Source organism: Pituophis catenifer, unplaced genomic scaffold (genome assembly GCF_029215685.1).
Source record: "Pituophis catenifer annectens isolate HBS135680 unplaced genomic scaffold, rPitCat1.0.hap2 SCAF_11, whole genome shotgun sequence".
Classification (NCBI taxonomy): Eukaryota; Metazoa; Chordata; class Lepidosauria; order Squamata; family Colubridae; genus Pituophis; species Pituophis catenifer.
Window position 1 is genome coordinate 1790668 of NW_027256891.1, and position 21836 is coordinate 1812503.

The 21836-nt window shown below is 40.7% G+C and overlaps 1 protein-coding gene across 1 annotated transcript; it reads left to right on the plus strand.

Annotated features, from left to right (window-relative positions):
- The first annotated feature begins 9615 nt into the window (after positions 1–9615).
- On the plus strand, positions 9616–20526 carry LOC139322842 (vomeronasal type-2 receptor 26-like). Its single transcript, XM_070952091.1, has 6 exons — positions 9616–9852; positions 11175–11260; positions 11770–11966; positions 14132–14142; positions 18244–18370; positions 19616–20526. Exons 1-6 carry the CDS (start codon positions 9616–9618, stop codon positions 20524–20526), a joined length of 1569 nt encoding a protein of 522 aa, XP_070808192.1.
- Positions 20527–21836: the final 1310 nt, after the last annotated feature.

Sequence of the window (21836 nt, forward strand, 5' to 3'; positions counted from 1 at the left end):
AACTGCTGTGGCAACGCAACTGAGATGTTTTTTTTTTTTATTTACACAATAACTCTTTCTTGAGAGTAGCAACAATACAAGGGTGTGGTGGTTACTTGAGTCTTGCTAATTATGAATATTCACTCTTACATGATCTATTGAATGTAATATGCATATGTATGATTGTCATTTTCTCCTCCTTTCCTGGAATGTATAAATATGAGTGCATCCTTTTGTCTGTAAATTTTCCTCCCACTATTGTATGGAGGGAAATTCCTCCAGTGGACACTGAATAAATAATAACTGCACTGAGCCTGAATTATTGGTTTTTTTGGGTCCTGCGTTTGATTCCACAGAAACTGGTGTCAGGAATTCACAATCTTTGATCTGCCACCAGGGACAACTGTTGGACCACCCCTGTAGGATGTTGTTGTGAGATTGATCCCATAACCCTTCCCACTGTCACTTAAAAGCCCCATTTAGGAGTGTGTGAGAGGCCACAGTCTGTGTCTAAATGCTAAGTGCCTCCAGTGCTGGTCTGCTGGGCTGCATCTTCATCCCCAAGTGCTACATTATCCTCCTGAGATCAGACCTGAACACAAAGGAATGTCTTACAGCCAGAATCAATGTAAAAACATGAGACATGAGACCATTATGATATTGGAAGAATTGTTAATGTTTGTTTTATTTGAAATAAAATATTATTTCCATTCAGATAGCGTGCAGAAGAATATCATATGTCTGTGTTTGAAATGGTAAATAGTTCAATGACTGTTCCCTTCTGTTTCATCTCAATAAATCTTGTGAAAATAATAAACTCAATAAATTGTGAAAATCATGCAGAGCAATTTACTTTTCTGCAATAGCCAATGAACACAACACATTTTAAGAAATCATCTTATCCTATTATTCTATCCTATTATCAGTAGCTAAATTGTATGTGTCTGAGAGAGTGAATAGGAAAATGTTGTTTGATAAACTCCATCAGAACCATTGCCTGACCCATAAAGCCAGATAGGGTTGGTGCCTCCCAGTCCTCCCCCTCCCACAGGGGTCCCACCCTACCAGGTGCATCCTCACAACCCCCAGATACCCCGAAACCATTTTCTGGTACCGGTAGCAAAAATCCCTGCCCCCGCCCCCCATGCCCAGCTGAGCCGCGCGATCATTAGAGCCTTTTTTTTCTTTTAAATGGCTCTGACCAGCCAAGCTCTCACGATCCCAGCTGAGTTGCCTGCTAATCAGGCTACTTAGCTTGGATCACCAGAGCGATGTAAAAGAAAAAAACTGTTTTCCTTTTAAATGGCTCTGCCTGCTAATTGGTAGCAAAAATCCCTCCCCCTCCCCCCCCTCAGTTTGCTTACTTTAGCTGCTGGTGGCAACACCTTGCTGTAATCCCTGCAATCGATTGCATCAGCAAGCAACTGAATCTCCCTGCCTGCAATCAAGCAAAGCAAAGATGGCTGAGGAATTCTGGGAGTTGAAGTCTACAAGTCTTAAAGTGAGGAAGGGAGGGGGCTGCTGAAGGAGAAAAAATGGGCCAGGGGCTCTTCCCCCCCCCCACAGATGGGGGTCTCAGAAGTAAAGGTGCTCTGAGGAGGGGGAGGGTGAAACCCAAAGTCATTTTTTCCCTAAGTGAATGGGGGCAGGAGGGGGGTAGTGAAGACTGGAGGGTCCTGGGGAATGGAGATTTCCTTCTTTAAAGAGAAAAAAAAGATTTTTTTTAGTACTAGGCCAGTCAGTCAGCTGAGAAAGTCACAAATGGGCTCTGCTGATATCCACTCAAGCCACTTAACCCGATCCTTTCGCTAATGGCTGCATTCCCTCTTGCAGCTTTTAACTGTTGGGAGAAAAATCCTTCTGGGTTCAGTTCCAAGTGGGGAAAAAGACACGGGATTCATGGAAGTTGCTCGGAAAGAAAGTTTATGGATGAACAGGATCCTTGGAGATCTTGGGTGAAGAAAGGGGGCAGAGATGCGGAGAGTGCCTGGGTTTTATGCCCTCTGTTGGGCTCTGAACGTGAGCTTGTGTCCTGAATGGTGGTCAGACTCCCATGGGGCCATGCAGGGGCAACACTCGGCTGTGTTTTTGTCACATGTAAATGACTAACCCTGTGAATGATTGATGTATATATCAAAAGGATGTAAATATTAATTCCCTTTTCCAATAACCACCCCCTCATAACTCCTTCTTACCTTTGCTCCGTCTCCTTAGTATATAAGCCCCACCCCGCTCCTTCATCCCTGGCTCACTCTCCTGTCATGATATCTGTTAAGATGTTTAATAGAAACAATAAAAATATTTATTAGAAAAGGAATGACTTCTATGAGTTATTGGGCTTGATCCCTGAATCTACGTAACACATTGGTAGCAGAGGTCGGTTTTATGCCCATAACTCTGAAACATGACTGAAAACAAAAAGAATGAATACCAGAGAATATTCAAAATTAATGGCAGCGCAATTGTCACCACCCAAAGCTATCCCAGAGGGAACAACAAACGAAAGAAAACCAGCACTAAATTCCAAAACTATGCCACAAAACAATGACAGGAGAATCAGAGAAGAGACAGATGCCACAGCAGATTCAAATGAACTGAGAAAAAACATATTAAAAATACTAAACTCACCTACCGACAACAAAGAACTCATCGAAAACCTTGGACAACTAATTAAACAACACGAAGCCACAGATGGAGCTCAAAAATTGAACATGAAGGCCACAGAAACCAGCCCGGTGAGAGACGAACCAAACAACAACAGCCAGTATGAAACTGGCGGGAAAATTTTGGCGCCCATTTTTAAACGGTGGCCATCTTTAGTCGAACAAACAACAAAGATGGCTGACTGTACACTAAGGATGACCCAAATCCAAAATGGCCAACACAGACTCAAACCTATTTAAAAATAAAAGAAATAAAAACAATACCTCACTCACAAAATCAACCCACCGAAGCCAAAATAGATAACGCTATTAAAACTCTCACCACGGCTTTTGGATTGGAAATAAAATTACCACTACATTACCCTAACATACTAAAAATGTCCAGAGAAATTACAGACATTGAAGAAAAAATAAACAAACACTATACAAAGGGCGCAGACATCACCACAGAAAAACCGCTGACTCTATTCAATCCGGACACTAACTACAGCCTTCCACTGCTAACGCGATCCCCAATACCGAAGGACCGCGAAAAATACTTACCATCACAACGACATCGCCCGATTGACCAGGACATCTACCCAGACGATCCATCGATGATCCAGAGGACGACTCAATTCCCAGCTGACCACGACCAGCACCATAAGACTGAACATGGGCCTCATCCAGTCGAGGTAGGCCTACGCCCAGGAGCAGCGATGATAGGAACCTCTCTTGACGACTTCAGAATAAAAATGAACTTCGCACATGCGCAGAAAGACCTAAAGGAAAGAGAAGAAAAAAAAGTTCAAGCCTGTCTTTTTAAATTGCCTGCAAGTATTCCATTACCATACTGCTGCTTTCCTATGATTCAGAACCATGGACAGCCACTCTCAGTAAGTAACACCTCACATAACTCAGGGACTTTACCCATCAACTTCCCTATTTTAAAATTAGATGGAACCAATTTACAAGAATGGAATCAACAGCTCCAAGTCACTTTTCTGAGAGAAAACTTACTTTTCATGATTACTGACCCTCCAAAAAAACCTTGGACACTTGAATTGGACTGCCTACATCACAAAGCATTTTACCTACTAATAGCTAGTATATCCCCCAGTATTTTCCCTAGTATTAACCATTATTTAACTGTACCAGAACTAATACAATGTATGTTTGACCTATTCTACAGCAAAAGTGTGGCAACAACAACTCGAATCTCTAGAAATTTCCATTCTGCTAGACTTAGAGCAGGGACTTCAATGAGCGAACACATATTGAATTTAAAGGCTACCAGGGCAGAATTATTACAGAGAGGGGAAATTATAACAGAAGAAAGCATGAAGAGCATTATTATAAATTCACTAGACCCTAGATGGGATAATTTCATAGGTCAACTAGACAGTATTACAATGGGGCATCTATCAATAGAGACACTAACGAACAAATTAATTGCCGAAGATAATTTAAGAAAAGATAGATCACTACACCACAGAGATAGTAGAATTATTAAAAGAGTAAAATTCCACAGCAAAACCATAATAGATTTATTGTGTCTAGTAATGCAGTTTTGAGTCTCTCAGATATGAGAGAACAAACCTTACCCGAAAACAATAAACAAGAGAAACACAAACCCGAACACCAAGATATTAACATCAAAGAATGGAAGGAAGGTCACCCAGATATAAAATTAGACACTCTAACCCAAAAAGAAGCCAAGTATTTACATGACTCAGAAATATTACACAACAGACCAATTAGAACCAATAGAAACCAAAAACCCAAAAGTTTAGAAGATTACGTTTTATCCATAGAAACCGATAATCTAACCCCCAACTCATATCAACAAGAGCCTGGTGGTGCAGCAGACTAATAGCCTGTTATTAACATTCAGCTGTCTGCAATTACTGCAAGTTCGAATCTCCCCAGGCTCAAGGTTGACTCAGCCTTCCATCCTTTCTAAGGTAGGTAAATTGAGGACCCAGTTTGTGGGGGCAATAAGCTGACTTTGTATAAAAATATACAAAAGTATGAAGGCTGTTGCTTAACGCATTGTAAGCCACCCTGAGTCTCTGGAGAAGGGCGGCATATAAATCAAATTAAAAAAATATATATGAAGAAATAACAAAACTGCCCCAGAAGGAAATAAATAATTGGGAACAAGCAATGGAAAGGGAAATGAATAGTCTTAGAGAACTGAAGGTATATACCCCCGCCAAAGTCCCAAACCACAAAACCCCAATTGGAACCAAATGGATATTTAAAATCAAGAATTTAGATAATGACAAAATATTGTACAAAGCTAGATTAGTGGCACAAGGTTTCGCCCAAAAATATCCCGAAGATTATACGGATACATATTCCCCCACAGTTAGATCCGAAAGTGTTAAAAGTGCATTGACAATAGCATCGATTTTAAGATTAGAAGTTTATCAATTTGATGTGCAAACCGCTTATCTGCATGCAGATCTTGACAAAGAGATTTATGTCAAAGCCCCACCTAGCAAAAACTCACAAAAGGGAGAGACTTGGCTTTTAAACAAAAGTCTATATGGATTAAAACAATCTGGAAAAAGGTGGTATGAGTGTTTGGACAAAGTCCTTAAGTCAATGGGTTTCACAGCCACATTAGCAGATAATTGCTTCTTTATTAAGAAGACAGATGACTCTATTGAATATGTGCTTATTTATGTAGACGATATATTGTATTTTAGTGACAAAAAATGTAAATATGACATATTTGCTAACCACCTAGGTGAACATTTCTCTTTATAAGCTTTGGGTAAAATAAACAAATATCTTGGGGTGCAAATTACAAAAACAGAAAAAGGTTTTAGCCTATCTCAAAAAGAAAAAATCATAGAACTTTTACACAAATGTAGTATACTCAATGCTAAACCTAGTGAAACTCCTATGCAACAAGACTTCTTAAAAATATGTATATTGAAACCAGCGCCTTCACAGACAATACTTTTTACAGATCAGTCATAGGTTCTCTACTCTATATCGCCAATTGGACGAGACCAGGCATAGCCTTACCCGTTAATCTTCTATCCAGGCATGTCAGTAACCCAATCTCATATCATTGGGACGCTGTCAAAAGAGTGCTCAGATATTTGAAACATACTTTAAATACTTGTTTGTATTTAGAACCAGAAATCTCTAAAGAATTGAACCTAACTTGCTATGCTGATGCTGATTGGGCTGGTGATATAAAGAATAGAAAAAGTACATCCGGATATGTGTTCTTTATAAATAACAGTCCAGTATACTGATATACTGGAAAGCAAAATCTAGTAGCTACTTCTACCACTGAGGCAGAATTCATCTGTATGTTTAAAGTAGCTAACAATTTGATATGGTTCGATGATCTACTTTCATCCATCTGGACTGAACCTAATTACCCTGTTATTATACACGAGGACAACAAGGCCGCTATTGAGATCTTGACAGCAGAAGCAATAGGTCAAAGGTCAAGGCATATTGACATAAAAAATAAACATGTTAGACAATTTTCAAATATTGGATTTATCAAAGCCTTATATTGTGATACAGAGGAACAAATTGAAGATATTTTAACTAAACCACTTCAAAGTAAACAACCTAACTATCTAATGTCCAAATTGTGTATTCGTATATAAGATGATATATTCTAATTATTTTTCATATGCATTGGTTAGTCATTTAGAGAGGGTTTTGTCACATGTAAATGACTAACCCTGTGATTGATTGATGTTTATATCAAAAGGATGTAAATATTAATTCCCTTTTCCAATAACCACCCCCTCATAACTCCTCCTTACCTTTGCTCCGTCTCCTTAGTATATAAGCCCCATCCCGCTCTTTCATTCCTGGCTCTCTCTCCTGTCATGATATCTGTTAAGATGTTTAATAGAAACAATAAATATATTTATTAGAAAAGGAATGACTCCTATGAGTTATTGGGCTTGATCCTTCAATCTACGTAACAGTTTTTGAGTCCCAGGCTTGGCTGACTCTTTGAGGAGGTAGATCTTTGTCATGTAGACTAGACTGGCTCAGGCCTTAATGGCCCAGTGACAAAGGTGTTGGGGGCAGGGCAAGGTGCTTTGTCTTTAGAACATGTTTCTCCTTTTCTCATCCAGGGAAATATAATATTCTGCCTTTTTAATGTTTCCTGGAATAGTTCATTTTTCTAGGAGAGGGGTAGGTGCTAACTTCCTCCATAATCATGGTTTGTTTTCTGAGGCAGAACCCTTTGGCTGATGGGCGGATGAATTCTCAGAGTCCCAAAGTACGGTACATTAATTCAGTGGAGACCAGCTGAATAATAATTCATAACTGAAATAAGCTGGGGACAATTTTCTTTCTGCAAGGATCATATTCACACAACACTCTTCACCAGGCCAAGGAAATGTTCTCACAGCCACCTTGAGACAAAACACAGGCTTAGGTGCAGCCTCCTGAGAGCCTGTAACAAACCACGGATGACAATGGCCACCTCTTCTCTCCTCTGGGGTCTCCACAGGGCTGGAGTGGGGAGCACATTTCTGAAAGAGAAGGGGCTTCCTCCCCTCTGGGCACAAACCAGCTTCAGTCAGACATGGCAGAGAACATCATGGAGGAGAGCAGCCTTGTTATGCATCAACTTGGCATTCAAGAGGAACAGCCTGAACCCAGAGCCACCCAGGATCTGCTATCAAGGCACTGAGAGGACAATCTGAGGGACATTCAGTGGGGCAACTTTCAAGTAATGGACCTGGGCTACAGGCCATTGTCTGTTCTTCACTGTAAGGATGGACCTGCCTGTCCCTTCTCACTTAGCCCACCCAGTTCTCCCCTCTAGGCCAAGTTGCACTTATTAATGTCCGCCTCCAGACAAGAAATATAATCTCTGTACAACCAACCCAGATGAGCCAGGAACACGGGGACTCTCAACAGCTCCTTCAAAGCCCTTGGAGGTCTTTCTGTGGGTTCTTACACAGCCTTAGGGATGGGAATGTCACAGGGGTCCCACCCCACCAAGAACATCCACACAACCAGAGCAGAGGTGGGTTTCAGCAGGTTCTGATCAGGAGAACCGGTAGTAAAAATTCTGACTAGCCCCACCACCATCTATTCTCTGCCTCCCAGGTCCCAGCTGATCGGGAGGAAATGGGGATTTTGCAGTAACCTTCCCCTGGAGTGGGGTGGGAATGGAGATTTTACAGTATCCTTCCCCTGCCACACCCACCAAGCCACGCCCACCAAGCCACACCCATAGAACTGGTAGTAAAATTTTTTGAAGCCCACCACTGAACCAGAGGGAGGGTCACCAGTCCCCCAAACAATTTGCTGGGTGGGTGTGGCAAAAAAACACTTTGCACCATCCACTACACAGTGGGCACCTCCACGATCTCACCCACAGACCTCAAAGCATGCAGTTTATTTAATAAACTAATAAATTTCAAAATGGAAAGGATCTGAGTATCTTAAATGAACTATGAAGGACAAGAGAGACAGTGGCAATGAAAAAGATTTCTATCCACTCTGTAACTTTCTCACTATTTACCCAATGAGATAGTCCACAGGCTGTCACTTTCTTGCCTTAGTCAGCTCTCATCCAAAAATTTATATTGCTAGAAATGATGGGAAGCGTAATTTCGCTTCAGGCAGAAGCGATTTTAAAACCAGCTCCAATTTAGGATTCATAAATCTAATATAATGGAAATCTAATATAAGGGAAATCTAATATAAGGGAAAATCCCCAACAGGGCCAACATTTAACATTAGGCAGGGTTCAAGGGTGCCGATTGCGTGTCAGCAAACTCCATAGCTCTGGCTGACCTTCCCCAGCACTCTCTGGAAACAAAAGACCATGTTGAAGGACAGGAGAAGTCAGTTCCCTTGAGGTTCAGATACCTTCCCCCCCGCATCACTTTCTGGACATGTCCCGACAGGAGGAATCCCAGCCACTACACAGCAGAGCCCCCAGGGATGTTTCCGTGGTTTTTCACTAACATGTTTTTCTCCAGCTAACCCTCCTTGCATTAAAGAAGTTTACGGTCCCCAGTGGAAAAGTTGCATCTCCCTGTAATAATCACCACCCCAGTTTTCTGCTACTTCTCCAATAACTGTAAGCATCAGACTGAAGCAACGTGGAAAAGATCCTTCATCAGAAAAGGATAAATGTCTTAGGTCGCATTTGTGTGGCACAAGTTTTCAGGCAGGCAAGAGCTTTCTTTTCCAGCTGAAGCTTGGATTGTCTCTGTCTGGATCAGGAAAGCCACCAGCATTTCCATCTTGTGAGAGTGCTTGGAATTCTTGTTCATCTCATCTTGTTCTTTTTGTTAAGAACTGATTCAGCCCCAAGAATTATGGACCTCCTGCTTCTGGTTCTGATGCTGCTGGTGCCCCAGCCGGTCTCTGGGAAGCTTACACTGAAATGTTCACTGAGTTTGGAGCACCAGGATGAAAAACAACCCTGGAGCTACTACAGGCCAGGAGACCATCTCATTACTATGATCAACACTGCAACAGAAATATCCCATTCAACGTTTCCTTTCAATAGTCCTCCTTCTAATCCATCTCATTCGTAAGTCGTTTAGAGTGATAGAGATGCATTCCCTTCATTTGCACTTCTATCACTCTCTTTTTCTTCTTATTTCACTTAATTCTATATTACAGGATATGTTTAATTTCCTGGATGATTTTGATTACCATGGTTTTCCTCTTTTGTCTTATTTTGTGGAAGACACACACCACAAAAATGGGGCAAAAAAAAACCTGAAGGAAGTTGACATTATTTTCCTCTCTTTGTAGAATCCTGCGTTCATCACTTAACTGGTCTTTGGTTTTAGATCAATGTTGGTTTAAGGCTCTGTAGACCTGTGGAGACAAAGAGGGTTGATTTAAAAAAAAAGAGAGAATATGATGTTCCTTTCATTGGTAATAACATGAATGTTTTGTTTTTTTTTATAGTAGACTTTCTTTTGGTTATTCAGAAACCCTACGCTTCATTTTTGCCATTCAAGTGATGAATAAGAATTCCCAGCTCCTGCATAATCTCACGTTTGGCTACAACATCCATGACAATTATTTTAGCACTTTACGCACTTCAGAAGTCTTGCTGGACACACTCTCCACTGGAGAAGCCAATGTTCCCAATTACATCTGTGGAAGGAAGGACAACCTTCTGGCTCTTCTTGATGGAGCTAGCAGGGACATCTCCATCCAGATGTCCACCTTAGTAGGCATCTACAAAGTCCCACAGGTTTGTGTGTGTGTGTGTGCGTGCTCCTTTATCTGAGTGGGATGGTGTTTGGTGAGCAATAGATCCAACCATGGATGGGCTTCAAAAATTTTAGCAAGGGGTTCCCTGCCCGGTTGCTGGGTGGGTGTGGCCATGGTGGGCGTGGCCTAGTCTGCCTTCTGCAGCATGGGGGGGGGGCGTTTTTGCCCTCCCCAGGCTCCGGAGGCTTTTCTCGAGCCTAGATGGATAATTTATTTTTTTATTTATATTCATAAATTGGATTGCTAGGCTATTAAAGAAACTTTGCTCCCACTGATATAATCATTCAATGATAATTGATGAATCAAAGTTATGGTTTTTCAAAAGCAACATCATAGCCATAGACGCCTATTTGATTGTGAGCCAACAGAGCCAGTAACACCTTTCCTTACCCGGGGTAATTTTCACTGAGACTGGATATTGCTTCCCATATCATCCAAAGATGATAGAGAAAAGGCACAAGTGAATTTAGTGTTTTAAAAAAACACATAGCTATCCAGCTTTCTTTCCATTTATTAAAGTATATAATGTCAAACTTACCCTAAGCCCTTATATCAAATTGAAGTTTAGGGCTTAATATATAACACTACTGGAACAAACCCAATGACAGCATCTGAGAAGTATCTTAAGGACAAATAAAAGGACTTCAGCTGCTGTCCTAAGAACTGAATTGGGAATTTATGCAATTTATCCTTTGCCTAAAATCAGTGTATATAGTTACAATTAAAACTGTGGAATCTGACAGACTCCCAATATTCTCTGTGCTAGACTGTAAAATTTCAATTAAAGGCATCTCAGATTGTACAACTGACAAATTATATTGGGAGGTGTGTTCTCCCTTTGTCTTGTACAACTTCTATTATTGGAATGTCAATTGTCTAAGAAAGAGAGAGATGAGTGTTTTGGACTGAACATCACATAAACAAACCTATTGGGATCCACATATTAAAACAATATATATACTGGGTCATCAGAATTTTTAAAAATGCATATAATACAGCCCTTTGTATCAGCAAAGCAGGTCCATTGAGATCTGGATATGTGGGTCTGATTGTGGTTAATTGTAAGGATGATACAGAAATAATTTACATTCTTTTTTGTTCTTAGTTTATTCTCACATTCTGTTTTTATAAACAGATTTATTAATGGCCTGTGTTCTACATTATGCATTTTGATATGATTTAATGGCTAGTCAACAATGAATTATTCTAATATGTTCATGAGAACTAATATTTGGATATGAACTAATATTTGGATTTGATCTGACCCCAAATATAACACAACATTTTTCATTGCTTTTTCAGATCAGTGCTGAACCTGTTTCAGAGGCTCTGAGTGATAAAAGTAAATTCCCCTTTTTCTACCTGATGCTCCCCAAACAAGGATTCCAGTACCCAGCGATTGTCCAACTGCTCCTCCATTTCAGATGGACCTTGATTGGTCTCTTTGCTTCAGGCACAGAGGAGGGAGAGAATTTCATGAGGACTTTTTCTCCTATGCTTGTCCAGAATGGAATTTGTGCTGTTATATCACAACAATTCTCAACAACTGGTCACACAGCAGCCCTCAGGGAGGCCCTCTCTAACTGGAGACAAGTCAACGTCTTTGTTCACTTCGTAGAATACGATTCCCTTTGGGCCACAATTCTTCCTTTCCATTTAGCACTCAGGCATTTGCCAGGACCCATTGAAGGGAAAGTCTGGATCTTGACAGTCTTGGGCCATTTCACAATTAGAAGGCACAAACTTCTCAAATTTGTCCATAGTATTTGGGCCTTTGGTTTGCAGAAGAAGTCTGAGCAAATATATAATTCATTTGAACCCCATCTATTTTTGGAACCCCAGGTTGAAGATCATTATTTTCGCTGTTCTCTTTCAAAACCCGTCTTTTCTGTCAAAGGCCGGAGAAGATGCACCCAGAAAGCCCCACTGGAGACCCAGGAGAAAAGGGACAGGATGCAGATCATGAATTACCCCCATCTCTACAGTATCATTCGGACTCTGGCCCAGGCCTTGAATGCCGCCTATTCCTCCAGGAGGAGGAGAAGGAAGGAGGGGGAAGAGAGGTTGGGGGCTCTGAGGCTGCAGCCATGGCAGGTAAGAGGCCCTGACAAGGATCCATCCACCTTAGTTACTTTTGAGAAAGTACCCAAAGGAGATGCGGGAGAACCATCTGAGCCTCTTTGTACACAAAAGGAAAGGAGTTTGGCCAATTTAATCATTCATGGCCTAATATTCCAAAGATCACTCGAAGGATAATGTTCCGAAGATCTGTCCATCATGACAGATATATTACAAATATACAGATATATCTGCATTTTGATATTAAAAACTTCTAATTAAGAAAAAGATGGGTGCATTTTCAATTGACTCCCATCTTTATGGGTTTATGATTAGATTGTATAGATATCTTTCCTTCGTAAATCTGAGGGAGCCCCTGAGGCTATCTAATCCAACCCCTTCTCTCTGCAGAAACCCCAACCAATCAGAGAAGGGGAGACTGAACTCTCATTCACTGGCTCAGCTCTAAAACAGCTTCTCTTTTTAGGATGTTTTTCCTCCCATTCAGCCAGAATCTCCTCTCTTGTGACTGAAGTCATGTTTCCATGTCTGACACTCTGGAATAACAGTGAGCTGATCTTAAGCTTCTGTCTGCAATCTTGCAGTGATTGGAAGAGGGCTGAATCCCCCCTTCTCCAACCAAGAGATTGTGTCAGTTGGAAAAGGGGCTCCAGACCCCTCCTGATTTTTAGCTTTTCTCCTTGTAATTATCAAGTTAATTATATGATTATTCCTCTAATAAATTAGTTGCTACCACCAATTTATTATAATCAGTGACCAGTATACATTTTTAATAATATGAAAAAGTACAAATGAAGCCTTAAGGATAGATCTACATGACAGAGCTCTCATCCATCTATTCTTATACGATATACCTTACTTTGTCAAGTCCAAATTGCTAAATATATTTTTCAGATATTTTTCTATTGGATTTAATTTATGCACCTTTCACCGTTGAGAAATTATATATATATATATTTGGAAGCTGGGAATGTTTTAGTTTTCACTTTATTTTATTTCTAAAAAAGTTCAAAAACAAACCACGAAAACATTAAAAAAACAAAGCACAAGAAACAAGATATTAAAAACAAGATATTAAAAAAGAGTGCATTAAAAAGTCCTTTTTAAATGCACATTTTTCTTTTTAATGTCTTGTTGAAAGTAGGCATTTTTAAAAAGTGAGCTAAGTAGCTTTATCTAAGAATTGGAGTAAATCATGCGTCAAATTATCATGAATTATCAATTCAATCTGCCTGTTATAATGAATATATTGAGGAATAGATGAGCAAGGATTAATTTTTATTCATATCTCCCCAATTCTTTGAGGAATAGTGAAAATTATTTGACTACAATTTTTAACCTAGTCTTTTTCCACTTAATTATCACATGAACTGACACTCACTTAACTTGTTTTCTAATCATGATCACATGAAGATGTTGGTTAATACTTTGATGAAATCGGGTTATAACCAAAGCATTCCCACAATCCATTAACAAGTCTAATGATATGTGGAAATGAGCTTGGGGATGGAGGAAAATATGCTGACAAGAAATGATCAGATTTTTAAGAAGAGACTGGACAGCCACTTGTCTGAAATAGCATAGGCCAGTGATGGCGAACCTTTTAGGCACAGAGTGCCCAAACCTGATGACCAGCTGGCCGGCGCTCATGCGTGCCTCGAAAACCCTACAACCAGCTGGATGAGCTGGGGTGATGGCGGGCGTGCCCACAGAGAGGGCTCAGTGTGGCACCTCTGGTACACATGCCGTAGGTTCATCATCATGGGTATAGGCCCTATAGGGTCTCCTGCTTGAGCGAGGGGTTGGACTAGAAGACCTCCTGAGTCCCTTCCAAATCTATTATTTTGTATTCTGTAGATAGGAGGCAGGAGAGCCTTCAGCTGCATAACAGGTAGAGAAAGAAATTCAGAAAGGATCCTGTCTAACTTTTCAGGCTGTAGAAATAGTGTGTGTGTGTGGGGGGGGGGGGTTATATGAAGTTTGATTAACATATTTTGTTAAATCTTTGTTTTGTTTTGTTTTTTGTTTTTTGTTTTTTGTTTTTTGTTTTTTGTTTTTTGCTTTTTGCTTTTTGCTTTTTGTTTTTTGTTTTTTGTTTTTTGTTTTTTGTTTTTTGTTTTTGTGTTTTGTTTTTGCTTTTGCTTTTGAAGATAATGGTGACTCTTATTCTCCCAACTAAGAATACTTGCAGGTCAGTTAACTGTAAAAAATTCAAACATGAAAAGACAACATGAGAGAAGAAATCAAAATTTTGGCTTTTAACATTCCTGGAGTTTCCATTTTAGTTCCATCCCTTTCTGGCGAAGAATGAGTTTTGCAATTTTTCTGCAAGGAAACTGTACTTGGACCAAAATGGAGATGTAGCAGCAGATCTGGTCATCAGGAGCTGGGTGGTTCTCCCCAAGATGGATCACATTTATCAGCACCCAGGGACGTTTAAAAGAGGGAGACTTCTTATCAACCAAGATGTTCTTTCAAGGCTAAAGTTGCACAACAAGGTGAGTGAAATATTGGTGTTTTTCTCTGTTTTCCAAACTTTAGGAACCATTTTCTTTGGGCTAAGCCTAATCACCATGGTGGATGACCGTCCTTCACTGAGAATTGAATGTGAGGAATCATAATTTTCTTAGATTGCTTGGGAGGCTTCACTAGTAATGAAGAAAGTGTCCTTCAAATGCTATGATATGGAACAATGTTCTAAGCTAATTCAGAGAACCTGGGATCCAGGGTGATGATTCTTTAGGACATAGATGATGGTCCTTTTGTCTATACTTATTATCTCCATAAACCTGGGGATAGATCCATTGAGTTCCGGGGATTGTGGTGCTTGAACACTGGGCCCTATCTAACAAAATGAAATTCAATGTAGAGAAATGTAAGGCAAGAAAAACCAAAAGCACACATATAGACTGGGTGAAACCAAGCTTAATAGCAATAACTGAGAGGGATCCTGGAGTCTTAGGAGACAACCAATTAAATATGAGTCAAGAGTGTGCAGCGGCACCCAAAAAAGCCAATGCAATCCTAAATTGCATTAACAGAGGGATACAATCAAGATCAAGTGAGGTACTAATATCACTCTATAAAGCCCTAGTAAGACCGCACCTAGAAGACTGCATCCAGTTTTGGTCACCACACTACAAAAAAGATGTTGAGACTCTAGAAAAAGTGCAGAGAAGAGCAACCAAGATGATGAGGGGACTGGAGGTTAAAACATACAATGAATGGTTACAGGAAGTGGGCATGGCTGGTCTAGTGAAGAGAAGGACCAGGGGAGACATGACAGCAATCTTCCAATATTTGAGGGGCTGCCACAGAGAGAGGGGTTCAAGCTATTTTCCAAGGCACCTGAAGGCTGGACAAGGAATAATGGATGGAAACTGAACAAGGAGAGATTCAATCTGGAAATAAGGAGAAATTTTCTGACAGTGAGAGCAATCAACCAATGGAATAGAAGTTGCCTTCGGAAGTTGTGGGAGCTTCATCACTGGAGGCTTTCAAGAAGAGACTGGACGGCCATTTGTCAGAAATGGTGTTGAGTCTCCAGCTTGGGTGTGGGGTTGGACTAGATGACCTACAAGGTCCCTTCCAACTCTAAGTAAAGAGATGTTGTGGATCCTAGTGGAAAAGAAGCTTTGCAATTAGAATTCAGCTTCTCCACATTTATATGCTGCCTGTCTCCCTGTCCAGAGTGACTCTGGATGGCTTACAATAGTGTATTGTTTGTATAATGTCTCATATTGTATAATTCCATGATTGAGAAAACGTGATCCAAAGAAAAGCCTTTCCTGATATCAAATGTAACGAGGGAAAAATTGAAAGATTTACCTTGGGACTTTGGCTTGGAAGATAGCTCTTCATCTGAAAACCCCTTGAATCAGGGGTGAAATGCTCCCGGTTCGGACCGGATCACCTGATCCAGTAGCCATGGAGGCGGGTGGTTCGGAGAACCGGTAGCAAAAATCCCTGCCCCCCCCATGCCCAGCTGAGCCGCACAATCATCAGAGGCTTTTTTTTTTCTTTTAAAAGCATTTTTTCTACAACCTCTTCGGCTGAAAAAAATGCTTTCAAAAGTAAAAAAAAAAAGCCTCTGATGATTGTGTGGCTCAGCTGGGATCGTCAAAGGCTTTTAAAAGAAAAAAAACCCTTTTTTTCTTCTAAATGCCTCTGACGATCCCAGCTGAGTTGCCTGATCGGCAGAGGCTTTTCTGCCAATCAGGCAACTCAGCTGGGATCATCAGAGCCTTTTGAAAGCATTTTTTTACAACCTCTTTGCTGAAGAGGTTGTAGAAAAAATGGTTTTAAAAGTAAAAAAAAAAAATTGGCCACGCCCACCCAGTCACATTACCCCCCCCAAGCCACGCCCACAGAACCGGTAGTAACAAATTTTAGATTTCACCCCTGCCTTGAATGCCATTGTTTTTCTTGGTGGTCAGTTGCCTTGGTATGGTGGTGGTTGTATTTCGTCTATGGGATGGGTTTGGGTTTGAATCTGGTGAGGATGATTGGTGGTGGTGTCATGTGTTATCTTGGGTCCGGTGTTAATCTTCATGGCTGGGACTCTTCTGTTGACTAGGGCTAGTTTCCAGATGTCTGGTAAGCGGGAGGTATCGTCGCGTTTATTCATGTTAAGGGGGTGTTTCTCTATTTCAATGGCTTCCATGATTATTCTCTTGTTGAAGTGTTCAGTTTTGGAGATTAATTTGGTTCCTTCAAAGTTAATTTCATGTCCTGTTGTTTTAAGGTGCTGGAAAAGGGAGGAAGTTTTTTCTTCTTTTCTGATTGCATTCTTGTGTTCTGCAATGCTTGCATTTATTCTCCTATTAGTTTGTCCAATGTATGTGGCTGGACAGATTTTGCATGGTATTTCATAGACTCCTTGGTTTTCTAGCTGGATCTTGTCTTTGGGGTTTCTTAAGATGTTGGCTATTTTTTGGTCAGTGCAGAAGGCTGTCTTGATATTGTGTTTGTGGAGAATTTTGCTGATTTTATCTGTGGTGCCTTTGATGTAAGGGAGGAGGGCGATGCCGTTGTCCTGTTCTGTGTCTCGGTTCTTGGGGGGGGGGTGTCTCCCTTTGGATTAGGTTGGTAATTATGTTTCTTTGGAATCGGTTAGAGATTAATACGTTTGTGAGAGTGTGTAATTCAGTTTTCAGGCGGTCTTTGTCGGCTAGGCGTTTGGTTCTGGAGATGAGAGTCTTGGCTACGGAGTTGATCTGTGCAGGGTGGTGATGTAATGGTGCGTTTAAGTAGCGATTGGTGTGTGTTTTTTTCTGGTAGATGGTGTGTCCTAGGGAGCCGTTGGGTTTTTTGTAGATTAGGACGTCCAGAAAGGGGAGTTGGTTGTTAGCGTCTATTTCCATAGTAAATTGTATTTTGGGGTGTAGGCTGTTGAGGTGTGTGAGGAAGTTGTCCAGTTTTTCTTTTCCGTGTAGCCAAATTATGAAAGTGTCATCTACATATTTAAGCCAGAGTTTGGGTTTGTGTTCAGATTTATCTAAAGCGTTGGTTTCAAAGTGTTCCATGTAGACTTCATCGAAATGTCGCCAAGGTACTTCTAATTTTGTGCGGGACAAAACCCGAATAACCAAAGACCTACATATATATATATATATGTATATATATATATATATGTGTATATATATGTTTACCGAGACACCTGGTCTACCCCAACATGTGGGAGGGGGCATTCTGCTCCCTTTTGCCTTTCAGCTCCAATCCAGGAGCCCTCAAGCAGTCGCATTCACGACAAACCATTTTATACCAAATATATATTTTGCTGATAAAGAAATAAAGGGAGACTAGTATAGATCTATTTCAAGCTTTTTAGCTCTCATCGGCCAGCCATAAGGGTATGGCTGGCTGATGAGAGCTAAAAAGCTTGAAATACTAGTCTCCCTTTATTTCTTTATCAGCAAAATATATATTTGGTGTATTTATTTATTTATTTATTATTATTTAAATTTTTATACCACCCTTCTCCCGAAGGACTCGGCAGTGCACAGCCAACACTAAAACACACATATACAAAATGTATGTATGTATGTATGTATGTATGTATGTATGTATGTATGTATTAAATAACGGATATACAATAAGTATAGACATAATTATGAATATATGAGATGGATACAAATAAAATCTCCTACATCTGTTTGGAATGAGTCAGAGATTTCATATTTACCTCAGTGAAGATCAGAAGCTTCTTGGCTAATGTCCATTTCTGCCTCCATTTTCCATGGGTGGTGAGTCCTAACACATTTTCTTTGGCATTCCTTGTTTTTCTGCTTAGTCCCTGCCTCGGTCCAATTGTATGGAAAGTTGTCAACCTGGATTTGTCAAGAGGGCTCGAGAAGGAGAGTCAGTTTGCTGCTATGACTGCGTTCCTTGTTCGGAGGGGACCATCTCCACTCAGGAAGGTGGGTCACACTGAGGAAAATGGGAGGCTTTGCAGAACTGGATCCATCCAGAGCATTTTTGTGAATGTATTGTGAAAAAACACTTCTAAGCTTAACTGTTTTCTTGTTTATTTTCAAAATGCACAATTTCATATTTAATGGGAAGAATAACTGAAAGATTGAGAGATTAAGAAGAGATAGGAAGATGAAGCAGATTGGGCAAACTTTATCATTGTCAGGGAAAATAATTCCTCTGCCTGTTAGTTTGGATGTGTCCTTCCATCTTAACCTTTCTAGGAACATCTGAATTGTTTGAAATTTGTCTTATGTCCATTGCTTTTCTTCATCTGAGGCATATTGACATTACGTCATCCCCCTAAATTGATGCATTAAAAGTTATATCAAGCAATCGATTCTATTAAGGTCATCAACCACTATAAGCAGAAAGATCTTGAAGGATCAGAGATAAGATCCTTTTGGATATTTTCAGCTTGTTCTCTCTCTCTCTCTCTCTCTCTCTCTCTCTCTCTCTCTCTCTCTCTCTCTCCCCCTCCCTCCCTCCCCCCTCTCTCTCCTCCCTCCCTCCCTCCCTTCTTTCCTTCCTCTCTCTCTCTCTCTCTCTCTTTCCTTCCCCCCTCTCTCATGAACAAATACAGACCTAAATTTCTTTCTCTTTGTAAATACTGTGGGTGGGTGTTTAAAAAACCACTCTCATGTTACCTTCATTAATCTTACTTCAGAGACTCTGTGTAATGTTTACATTATGGACTGAAATGATCTTTCTCTACCACCAAACTAGATTTCAGAGGAAAGACATCCACTGGTTCAGTGTATTGGGAAATGCCACCTGGCAGGACCCAGGAAGTGTTCCTAGAAAGATTATCAGATTCATTATTTACCTTTAATAAAGTAGGTTTCTAGGAGAGTTCTTCTTATTAACCAGGAAATGCTTTAGGTCCTTGGACTTTCCCCAATTTCATACACCTGAGCTATAATATTTTTAGAAAATAGTATTTCGAAAAAAGTTTCTTGGACTTGTTAAGCAATGCATCATGGAAAATGTCCCACTTATTAGCTTTTGTCCCAAGAAGATATTTCTTGAAAGTTAAAAGAATAGAATGTTAAAGAAATACTGGTTTTGGCTTTCTCAGATACAGTTCCTGGTGTTCCTGGTATGTTCCTGGTATCACTTATTGTCTGAAGAAGGTATAACTTGAAAAATAAAAGTATAAGATAATAAAGGATTTTTTTGTTTTGTTTTCTCAGATATGGAAAAATGCACCAAGTGTCCGGATGATAAATATCCAAATGAGGCCAGAGTCCAATGTATCCCCAAAGTTATAACCTTCCTGTCTTTTGAAGAACATCTGGGAATCATCCTGGACTCTTTTGCCCTACTCTTGTCCCTAACCACAGGCCTTGTTTTAATCATCTTCATTCAATACAGAGAAACTCCCCTTGTCAAAGCCAACAACCGGGACCTCTCCTACATCCTCCTGGTCTCCCTCCTGCTTTGCTTCCTGTCTCCTTTTCTCTTCATTGGTCAACCAAGGAAAGCCACCTGCCTTCTCCGACAAACGGTTTTCAGCCTCATCTTCTCAGTTGCCATTTCTTCTCTCTTGGCCAAAACCATCACGGTGGTGCTGGCCTTCCTGGCCACAAAACCAGGAAACCGAGTGAAGAGATGGTTGGGGAAGAGCTTGGCCAACTCCATCATCCTTTCTTCTTCTGCAGTCCAACTTGTCATCTGCTCCATCTGGCTGGGAGTTTCTCCCCCATTCCCTGACTCTGACCTCCACTCCCAGCCTGGAGAGATCATCCTGCAATGCAACGAAGGGGCCGTTGTCATGTTCTACATCACCCTCAGCTACATGGGCTTCCTGGCTGCCATCTGCTTCACGGTGGCTTTTCTGGCCAGGAATCTGCCTGGGGGCTTCAACGAAGCCAAGCTGATCACCTTCAGCATGCTGGTCTTCTGCAGTGTCTGGGTGACTTTTGTGCCCACCTACCTGAGCACCAAGGGAAAATACATGGTGGCTGTGCAGGTCTTCTCCATCCTGGCCTCCAGTGCTGGTCTGCTGGGCTGCATCTTCATCCCCAAGTGCTACATTATCCTCCTGAAACCAGACCTGAACACAAAGGAATGTCTTACAGCCAGAATCAATGTAAAAACATGAGACATGAGACCATTATGATATTGGAAGAATTGTTAATGTTTGTTTTATTTGAAATAAAATATTATTTCCATTCAGATAGCATGCAGAAGAATATCATATGTCTGTGTTTGAAATGGTAAATAGTTCAATGACTGTTCCCTTCTGTTTCATCTCAATAAATCTTGTGAAAATAATAAACTCAATAAATTGTGAAAATCATGCAGAGCAATTTACTTTTCTGCAATAGCCAATGAACACAACACATTTTAAGAAATCATCTTATCCTATTATTCTATCCTATTATCAGTAGCTAAATTGTATGTGTCTGAGAGAGTGAATAGGAAAATGTTGTTTGATAAACTCCATCAGAACCATTGCCTGACCCATAAAGCCAGATAGGGTTGGTGCCTCCCAGTCCTCCCCCTCCCACAGGGGTCCCACCCTACCAGGTGCATCCTCACAACCCCCAGATACCCCGAAACCATTTTCTGGTACCGGTAGCAAAAATCCCTGCCCCCGCCCCCCATGCCCAGCTGAGCCGCGCGATCATTAGAGCCTTTTTTTTCTTTTAAATGGCTCTGACCAGCCAAGCTCTCACGATCCCAGCTGAGTTGCCTGCTAATCAGGCTACTTAGCTTGGATCGCCAGAGCGATGTAAAAGAAAAAAACTGTTTTCCTTTTAAATGGCTCTGCCTGCTAATTGGTAGCAAAAATCCCTCCCCCTCCCCCCCTCAGTTTGCTTACTTTAGCTGCTGGTGGCAACACCTTGCTGTAATCACTGTAATTGATTGCATCAGCAAGCAACTGAATCTCCCTGCCTGCAATCAAGCAGGCAGGGAGTTGTGGACTTCAACTCCCAGAATTCCTCAGCCAGCAAAGCAAAGCTGGCTGAGGAATTCTGGGAGTTGAAGTCTACAAGTCTTAAAATTGCCAAGGTTGGAGACCCCTGTTCAATTGGGTAAGTTTTTTTCCCCTTTGGGAGCTTTAAAAAAATAGTTAATTGGGGTTTTTTTTAGTTGTTCTTTTTTTAGACCTAGCCATTTAAAGTTTAGGAAGTTTTAAATTTAGCTGCTTTTATATAAAAATAAAAATAAATAATATTTGTGCAGCTTTCTGAGATTTAGTGTGTTTCTGTAGTGTTTCACTCTAACTACACAATCACACAAAATCTCAGAAAGCTGTATGTGTGAAAGTTGTTTTTTTGGGCTTTGTGTGGCTGCTTGTTGCAGGGGCCATTTTGGGTCTAGCGCAGCTGCTTTTATATTATGGGTGAGCCAGTTGTGTTGTGTTGTGTTTTGTAGGTTAAAAAAGGGCAAAGAAGTGACATTGAC